Raw genomic sequence first — 10257 nt, 5'->3', positions numbered from 1 at the left:
TATATGATCACACTGGTAATAAATCATCATTTGTTGTATTACTTGCGAGACACAGCTGAGAGAGCATAAATTCAAATCATATGGTTTCTTTATTTTACTGGACTGATTATGCTTGCAATCTGATGATCAGTCTCAGTGGAGGAGAGCATCAGAGGGTCTGCCTCTCAACATAGTACCATCTCTCAGTACCATCTCTCAGTATCATCTCTCAGTATCATCTCTCAGCTATCCCCCTCTGCCAAGACGGACCAAAATACATATTACAACCTATGTGTTGTGATAATTGTGTTGTTTGCTCTATAACCTTTTAGTTCATATCCCTTGAAACCGTGATATAGACCGAAGGCAAAGACAATAAGAAGACAGAGTAGCAAAATACATTTAACCACACCTTTGTATCATCACAGAACCGGAGAGCAACATCTGTCTGGTGAAGTCAACAAAACATATTGCATGTACCAAACAGTTACATGACCTACAGCATGGTCAAGCAAGGTAATGTTTCTGACATTTTCGGACTCCTAAACAGCTATTGATTAACAGCCACGGAGAGTCGATAGAGAGAACAGGAGCTGCCTCCACTAATCCAGCAACATTTGTGTGTGTGTGTGTGTGTGTGTGTGTGTGTGTGTGTGTGTGTGTGTGTGTGTGTGTGTGTGTGTGTGTGTGTGTGTGTGTGTGTGTGTGTGTGTGTGTGTGTGTGTGTGTGTGTGTGTGTGTGTGTGTGTGCAAGTAGAAAAAACATGTTGACTCACGCCCATGCTATCCTCCTCTTCATGGTGCCTAAATGGTCTATGGCTGTCATGCAGTACACACTTTACGTTTTTGTTATCCTATGCTCCCCGGTAAAATGCTTTTTTCGCTAGCCTTCGCTAGCCTATTCTACTTCTAGCTACATGTTCAACTTCCATCCTCTCAGGACAGGGGCACAATGTATGAATTTATGGTTGGATCCGTTATAATCATTGGCCAGTACTGAGAATTTCAGTAAAACTACAAGTCCAAATCCCTATCTCCATCCATGTCTAATTTGGACAGGGCTGATTTTAGCTAGCTATCTAGCCACCGGAGGACAACAACAACGAGATGCAACAATGCAAGTTGTTTTGTTGTCAATAATGACGTTTCTGATGTGGATTGTTCGGAAGCAAAATCCAAATCCAAACTATGCTTGCATGGTGAGTGATCTGACCTGAGACCTGAAGACCCGAGCCTTTAGCTCCATGGACTAACATGGTCTTGAGGTGTATTGACAACCCAGGTTTGACTCCCAGGTGGTCATCCAGACTGCTAGGGTTGCCAAGTAAGTCAGGCAGTTGAGCTAAACCAGTCTATATGGAAGGACATTGAATAATGATGATGCTGATGATGATGAGGGTGATAAGGATGTTTGAAGACTTTCCATATGAAATTAATTTCACAGTTCTTCACAAGTTACATTTCCTGATTCTTCATAACCATCACTGATGATGTAAAATATGCTTCCAGGAAACAGTCCTTTGGCTCTTTTTGATCATTATTATTAGTTCCATACAATGCACATTATTATTGTGATGGTAGTCCCTGAATTATGTAAGGACAGGTTAACAGTAAAACTAGAGTTCAAGGAAGTAGTTTCATATCAACAATAGGCTATAAAGTTGGTGTAGGTTAAAGACAGTGAAGGGGTGGTTTCTTTAGTTGCCTTGGAGACGGGGGTGGGGCCGCTGCTCGCGGAAACTGCCTTTAAATATGTCGTTTTACACAGTCTCATTTGGATTTTACACTGAACTAGGCTACATAGTATAGTACCAGGGAAAACAACCAGGTACCGACCGTCGCCCTGAACACTATCCAGATAGGACAAGACAATCAGAACTATGTGTGGTAAGAACGGAAAGCCTTCATCTAATCTAGATAATCGGGAGACAAATTACGAATTACGCATAACAAGCAATAGCCTACAGTAGGCTCGTCTAGTAGAGACTATTGGAATAGTACAATAGTATTAGCTATGTTGTTATTGTAATTTAAAACCAGTCCGTTGGGAGCCGTAGCAAGGCAAACAGTTTTTGTGTGTGTGTGTCTCTGACACTATGTCAATGAGGTGCCATCCTTGTAGGCAATTTACATGCCACCGTTGGCCAATTACTTAAATATAAACCTAGATTATATATAAATATAACTTGTATTATTTATAGTAATAACAAAATAGGCTATCAGTGTTCAGCAGCATATATTGGTTGGACGACCATCCTTCCGCTTTAGACAATTAACATGCCAGTCTCATGGCATGTTCTGAGCTGCTACGTGTCAATGTAGCTCCTTGGGGTATTAATGACAGGTCTGGCAACATTGTAGGCTATGACAGGTCGGGCAACGTTGTAGGCTATGACAGGTCGGGCAACATTGTATTATGTTCAGATTATGATGATGGGCTACATCAATAGGATACCATCAGCCCAGGAGCGTCATTCTCAAATATTACATTTAACGAAATGTAGGCTATGCTTAAAGATATGTACTCTCATCCGAGTCGTTGGACTCTAGGCCTATGCACTACTATGCACATTTATGTTGCTTAAATATGATTTTGCATTATCAAAAAATATATGATTGTATGCTATTTAAATGCTTTAGGGTTCTAATAGTAAATATTTGCCCCGAAGTGAAGCAATCCAAGCAAAGCTTTGCAGCCAACTGTAAATGTAAGTCGGCCAGTTTCTTCCTGGCATCTACCACTGTAAATCTAGGTCCGTTAGTTTCCTCCCGGGAACTCCCCAGGATTTGGCCTAAAGTTAGCCTACCTGGCTGAGGCGAACACTGCGCGCAATGTGCTCCTCTCAATGGCCACCTGTGTTGCTCTGAATCCAAACTCCCTCCAGTCTGGTGCACATACTGGGACCTTCAATTGCAGACGTCACGACCATTTGAGGCGCTCTCCAGAGCATTATGTGTCATTCGCGTTTGATCAGAAACCTATGTAGGCTACACTGTATTGATATTTAATTAAATCCTCGGTAAGGTTGCTCATTGAGACAGGCCCTTTATATCCCAATCAGACAGCTCCAAATGTTCTGTAAACAACAGCGGGAGATGCGGGTAGGAAATCAAACAAAAAGGCAGTGACTTTGTCAGCTGCTACAGAGTCAGTGTTCACAGAATGTCCTTCATACAATACAACAGTGAATAATCAGTGTGTCCTTTGGCATCAATCACTATCATTTGATGTGAGAATAACTAATTACAAGTTTAGTGACCATCAACCCACACCATGAGTGCCACAAAAACTTAAATATGCTAAACATTGTGTCGAAAAACACAAAACCTATTTTCTGCATCACACTCATGCATCATCAACACGGATTATTAATTTGCACCACTATAAATCTCCCATGAAGTGGCTTTTTTATTTCCAAAGCTGTGATTATATGATTCCATTACTTCTCCAGTTGGACAGGGATTAGTTTGTTGATATACACTTTTAATGATATATTTTGATTTCCATTCATGTCTTAGCTGTCTCAGTTGGCCATGTCAGTAACTTATATGCGTAGGCCACTGTCTCCATGTTCACCACACATAATAGAGGATCATATTCCCAAACACAGGAATAGAGAATTATGAACAACAGAAAAATGTTGGGATACTGACTGTGTTGTTACGTTCTAACCTTAGTTAATTTGTTTTGTCTTTGTTTATATGGTCAGGGCGTGAGTTCAAATCAAATCAAATCACATTTTATTTGTCACATACACGTGGTTAGCAGATGTTAATGCGAGTGTAGCGAAATGCTTGTGCTTCTAGTTCCGACAATGCAGTAATAACCAACAAGTAATCGAGCTAACAATTCCAAAACTACTACCTTATAGACACAAGTGTAAGGGGATAAAGAATTTGTACATAAGGATATATGAATGAGTGATGGTACAGAACGGCATAGGCAAGATACAGTAGATGGTATTGAGTACAGTATATACATATGAGATGAGTATGTAAACAAAGTTGCATCGTTAAAGTGGCTAGTGATACATGTATTACATAAAGATGCAGTAGATGATATAAAGTACAGTATATACGTATACATATGAGATTAATAATGTAGGGTATGTAAACATTATATTAGGTAGCATTGTTTAAAGTGGCTAGTGATATATTTTACATCATTTCCCATCAATTCCCATTATTAAAGTGGCTGGAGTTGAGTCAGTGTGTTGGCAGCAGCCACTCAGTTAGTGGTGGCTGTTTAACAGTCTGATGGCCTTGAGATAGAAGCTGTTTTTCAGTCTCTCGGCCCCAGCTTTGATGCACCTGTACTGACCTTGCCTTCTGGATGATAGCGGGGTGAACAGGCAGTGGTTCGGTGGTTGATGTCCTTGATGATCTTTATGGCCTTCCTGTAACATCGGGTGGTGTAGGTGTCCTGGAGGGCAGGTAGTTTGCCCCCGGTGATGCGTTGTGCAGACCTCACTACCCTCTGGAGAGCCTTACGGTTGTGGGCGGAGCAGTTGCCGTACCAGGCGGTGATACAGCCCGCCAGGATGCTCTCGATTGTGCATCTGTAGAAGTTTGTGAGTGCTTTTGGTGACAAGCCGAATTTCTTCAGCCTCCTGAGGTTGAAGAGGCGCTGCTGCACCTTCTTCACGATGCTGTCTGTGTGGGTGGACCAATTCAGTTTGTCTGTGATGTACGCGAGGAACTTAAAAACTTACTACCCTCTCCACTACTGTTCCATCGATGTGGATAGGGGGTGTTCCCTCTGCTGTTTCCTGAAGTCCACAATCATCTCCTTAGTTTTGTTGACGTTGAGTGTGAGGTTATTTTCCTGACACCACACTCCGAGGGGCCCTCACCTCCTCCCTGTAGGCCGTCTCGTCGTTGTTGGTAATCAAGCCTACCACTGTTGTGTCGCCTGCAAACTTGATGATTGAGTTGGCGGCGTGCGTGGCCACGCAGTCGTGGGTGAACAGGGAGTACAGGAGAGGGCTCAGAACGCACCCTTGTGGGGCCCCAGTGTTGAGGATCAGCGGGGTGGAGATGTTGTTGCCTACCCTCACCACCTGGGGCGGCCCGTCAGGAAGTCCAGTACCCAGTTGCACAGGGTGGGGTCGAGACCCAGGGTCTCGAGCTTGATGACGAGCTTGGAGGGCACTATGGTGTTAAATGCTGAGCTGTAGTCGATGAACAGCATTCTCACATAGGTATTCCTCTTGTCCAGATGGGTTAGGGCAGTGTGCAGTGTGGTTGAGATTGCATCGTCTGTGGACCTATTTGGGCGGTAAGCAAATTGGAGTGGGTCTAGGGTGTCAGGTAGGGTGGAGGTGATATGGTCCTTGACTAGACTCTCAAAGCACTTCATGATGACGGAAGTGAGTGCTACGGGGCGGTAGTCGTTTAGCTCAGTTACCTTAGCTTTCTTGGGAACAGGAACAATGGTGGCCCTCTTGAAGCATGTGGGAATAACAGACTGGGATACTGTAGCTATGTTGGGATAGGGATTGATTGAATATGTCCGTAAAAACACACCAGCCAGCTGGTCTACGCATGCTCTGAGGGCGCGGCTGGGGATGCCGTCTGGGCCTGCAGCCTTGCGAGGGTTGACACGTTTAAATGTTTTCCTCACGTCGGCTGCAGTGAAGGAGAGTCCGCATGTTTTGGTTGCGGGCCGTGTCAGTGGCACTGTATTGTCCTCAAAGCGGGCTAAAAAGTTATTTAGTCTGCCTGGGAGCAAGACATCCTGGTCCGTGACGGGGCTGGTTTTCTTTTTGTAATGCATGATTGACTGTAGACCCTGCCACATACCTCTTGTGTCTGAGCCGTTGAATTAAGATTCTACTTTGTCTCTATACTGACGCATTGCCTTGCGGAGGGAATAGCTACAATGTTTGTATTCGGTCATGTTTCCGGTCACCTTGCCCTGACTAAAAGCAGTGGTTCGCGCTTTCCAGTTTCACGCGAATGCTGCCATCAATCCACAGTTTCTGGTTTGGGAATGTTTTAATCGTTGCTATGGGAACGACATCTTCAATGCACGTTCTAATGAACTCGCTCACCGAATCAGCGTATTCGCCAATGTTGTTGTTTGATGCAATACGAAACATATCCCAGTCCACGTGATGGAAGCAGTCTTGGAGTGTGGAATCAGAGAGGGAGCTTCTTGTTTTAGTTTCTGTCTGTAGGCAGAGATCAACAAAATGGAGTCGTGGTCAGCTTTTCCGACAGGAGAGCGGGGCAGGGTCTTATATGCGTCGCGGAAGTTAGAATAGCAATGATCCAAGGTTTTCCAGCCCTGGTTGCGCAATCGATATGCTGATACAATTTAGGGAGTCTTGTTTTCAGATTAGCCTTGTTAAAATCCCCAGCTACAATGAATGCAGCATCAGGATATATGGATTCCAGTTTGCAAAGAGTCAAATAAAGTTCGTTCAGAGCTATCGATGTGTCTGCTTGGGGGGAATATATACGGCTGTGATTATAATCGAAGAGAATTCCCTTGGTAGATAATGCGTTGGGGTGGGCAGTCTGTTTGTTTTTCTATGTTTGGTTTCTGTGTTCGGCCTAGTATGGTTCTCAATCAGAGGCATGTGTCGTTAGTTGTCTCTGATTGAGAATCATACTTAGGTAGCCTGGGTTTCAGTTTTGGGTTGTGGGTGTTTGTCTTCCGTGTCAGTGTTTGTCGCCACACGGGACTGTTTCGTTCATTTCACGTTTATTGTTTTGTATTTCGTAGTGTTCAGTTAATTTTTTAAAATTAACATTATGGACACTTACCACGCTGCGTTTTGGTCCTCCGATCCTTCTCGCTTCTCCTCCTCAGAAGAGGAGGACGAGATCCCTTACAGCAGTACAGTACCTGCCGCCTCAACTGTTTTCTAAACCATAGTCTAGTACTGGATGGATAGTCTACATTAAAACTACACCCTGCACAAGTCTTTCAGTGAAAGTACTCATAAAACAGCTTGAGTTGACTGTAACGATAGACCGAAAGAGAGGGTGAAATAAGTAAATAGTCTTTCTCTCGTTCTCTCTCCCCTCCCTCACCCCTTTATCCCCTCTTTTTTGACCTCATTGCAGGGATCTTTGCCTACCTGAATTACTGTGTGCCTCGCACCAGAAAGGAAATATTTGAGACATTGGTGAAGGGACTGCAGAGGTTGGAGTACAGAGGCTACGATTCAGTAGGTAAGGCCCTTTGTATCACCCTGAACACACACAACAGCTCCTTCACACTAAAGCCCACAGAGCACCACTCCCACAACTGCATCTCACTATGTTTTATCCAGTTTTACTTTGGAACTGCACAGCGGGTATATGGCTTCAAGCACAGTTATGACAAACATTAGTAAAACCACTGTCATTACACTGTAAAACCCCAAAACGAGTTATTCCTTCACTATGTGCTTCAGGGCGGTTAAGCGGTGAGAATATTGATACAGAGACTCTGTGGTGGTACTGAAGGTATGATATCTAATCACTTACAGTTGAGTGCTGCCGGTTACTGTCAGTTATCATGCCGATGAGTGCATTGTCCTCCTATGTTGACATGCAGGGTACTATTGAAGCAGGTTGTTACGTGCCTCCTAAATGAAGGAGGTCCAGGAATCAGGAGCAGGAGAGCAAGGAAGTCCCAGTGGCACAATAGTTTATTGAGCAGTCCCAACTCAACTACAACATGGGACTGAAACACGCCTTAACGAGGTCGACACTCACACAGGGAAATAAACGCTACACACGGAGGAGAAACCTCTACTCCTAAACTCATACCAAACGGCACAACTGCCGTGAGAAAAGAAAACCCTGTGGTGCAGACACGCACCCTAACAAAGTAATCACAGAAAACAATCCCACAAAGACTAGCAGGCAGTGGAGGTACATATACCCACCGAAATCAACTAACAGGTGTAAACACCAAGACAGACACAAACGAAAAGGAAAATTGATCGGTGGCAGCAAGTAGGCCGGCGACGCCGAGCACCGCTCGAACAGTGAGAGGAGCCACATTCGGTGGAATCCGTGACACAGGTGTACACATGTGATCACATGGTCCATTTGAAACTGGGTGTGGACATGCCATCTAGCTGGCGTACCAGTGGGCAAAAGGTAGCTCTAATACCTTATTACTTCCACCCATCTGATCCATTGGGTAGTAGGATCTCGGGTATAGCTACAGTGGTTCCTCCTTTAAAAGTTGCTAGCTTACACCGCAGGTCTCAGAGGTACCCAGCGTCACGGCTTCATTGTTCCGGACCACTGCAAGGGGGAGTTAGAGCACTCGTTATGCATTTGGGTTCCAAGGTTTTTATATGACCAATCATATTGCGTGGTTCCAATGACGAATTTGACACGAGCCACCGGACTCTGGTGACTTTCTCCAGCAAAGATGGCTGACAAAACATTACGGTGGAAGGTAATTTAAGTAATTATAACGTCATAACGAGTTATGGAAAAATGTACAATTGAGAGAAATATGTTAGTGAATGTAGAGGTCTACAAAATAATTCTGAGGTCTTGGCTGATTTCTTTTGATTTTCCCATGATGTCAAGCAAAGATGTACTGAGTTTGAAGGTAGGCCTTGAAATACATCCACAGGTGCACCTCCAATTGACCCGAATGATGTCAATTAGCCTATCAGAAGCTTCTAAAGCCAAGACATCATTTTCTGGAATATTCCAAGCTGTTTAAAGGCACAGTAAACATAGTGTATGTAAACTTCTGACCCAACGGAATTGTGATACAGTGAATTGTAAGTGAAATAATCTGACTGTAAACAAATGTCCTAACTAGCCAAAACTATAGTTTGTTAACAAGAAATTTGTGGAGTGGTTGAAAAACAAGTTTTAATGACTCCAACCTAAGTCTGTGTATATATACAGTTGTGATATTTCAGGTTTTTATTTTTAATCATTTCAAAAAAAATTTAAACCCGTTTTTGCTTTTTCATTCTGGGGTATTGTGTATCGATTGATGAGAGGGAAAAAAAGCAATTTAATCCATTTTAGAATAAGGCCACAAAATGTGGAAGAAAAAAACTAAAGAGGTCTGAATAATTTCAGAATGAACTGTACACAGTTGAAGTCGGAGGTTTACATACACTTAGGTTGGAGTCATTAAAACACGCACGTTTCTTCAACTGTCTTCTGACAGTAATTAGAGCAATGTTGATGTCGTGTAGTGATGCCAGCCGATTACAGATTGCCTTTGCCGATTGCTCATCATCTTCATGAATATAAGCAAGTTTCGCCAGAAATAAATAATTTGAAATAACACACTGGCTAAAATATTGTTACTTTTGAAACAAAGCGATTTATTATTATTATTAAAATTTAATTTAGATTGATTTAAAAGCCCCATAGATATTCTCAGATATTCTCACAGATCCTAACAGAAAATTTAGAGTCCTCCAATCCTCTAAATATAATTATCGGTGGAGAGTCACGTCATTGCAAAAAAATATGTTTTGATATACTGTAGGCCTACCAGAGGCGAAATGAGTCACTAGTGTTGAGTAATGTGTTGTTAAAAATTGTGTAGGTCTTATTTATTTCAAGAGCATATTGAAGTTAGAAGCAAAAGCCTACAACTATTTTAGGCAAGCATGGGGACTGGTCTTGATAAATCAATGATATTATTATTTTCACTTCATCTCCATTTGTGTATTTTTTAGACAAGATTTAGAAAATTAAGGTGCCGAAATGTTATGATCTTAGTGTAACCTTTTTTTAACTAGGCAAGTCAGTTAAGAACAAATTCTTATTTACAATGACAGCCTACTCCTTCCTCCCGTTGTACAGCTCCATATTTTCCAATCCATCCTAATGGAAACCCTGAGGGTTTCATTTTTTCTCTGAATAGAAACACCATAATATTAATCAAATTTAATTAAGCCAAATTTCTTAAAATCAATCCATATACTATGTTATTACAAAAAGGTTTTAAATGATCTGTTAATGCCAATACGGAAGACTATCAAATGCTTCTCAAAGATGCCTTCTGGTGGTCAAACTAGCAATAACTTGCACTAACAGAAAAAATGGCTGACAAATAAACTCAGCAAAAAAAGAAACGTCCTCTCACTTTCAACTGCGTTTATTTTCAGGAAACTTAACATGTGTAAATATTTGTATGAACATAACAAGATTCAACAACTGAGACATAAACTGAACAAGTTACACAGACATGTGACTAACAAAAATTGAATAATGTGTCCCTGAACAAAGTGGGTGGCCAAAATGAAAAGTAACACTCAGTATCTGCTGTGGCCACCAGCTGCATTAAGT

The 10257-nt window shown here is 42.3% G+C and overlaps 1 protein-coding gene across 1 annotated transcript in view; it reads left to right on the top strand.

The window, feature by feature from the left end:
- Window positions 1-1712: 1712 nt before the first annotated feature.
- The window catches only part of LOC118375921 (glutamine--fructose-6-phosphate aminotransferase [isomerizing] 2-like), a 43184-nt gene continuing 34639 nt past the window's right edge, over window positions 1713-10257 (top strand). The window contains exons 1-2 of the mRNA XM_035762562.2: window positions 1713-1866; window positions 7054-7161. Of these exons, the coding sequence (XP_035618455.2) occupies window positions 1860-1866; window positions 7054-7161 (115 nt within the window). The 5' untranslated portion in view covers window positions 1713-1859. The remainder of the gene's footprint in view (window positions 1867-7053; window positions 7162-10257) is intronic.

This window comes from Oncorhynchus keta, chromosome 4 (genome assembly GCF_023373465.1).
Source record: "Oncorhynchus keta strain PuntledgeMale-10-30-2019 chromosome 4, Oket_V2, whole genome shotgun sequence".
NCBI classification, from domain to species: domain Eukaryota; kingdom Metazoa; phylum Chordata; class Actinopteri; order Salmoniformes; family Salmonidae; genus Oncorhynchus; species Oncorhynchus keta.
The sequence above is the reverse complement of the archived record's forward strand: the minus strand, read 5'-3'. Positions and strand labels throughout refer to the sequence as shown.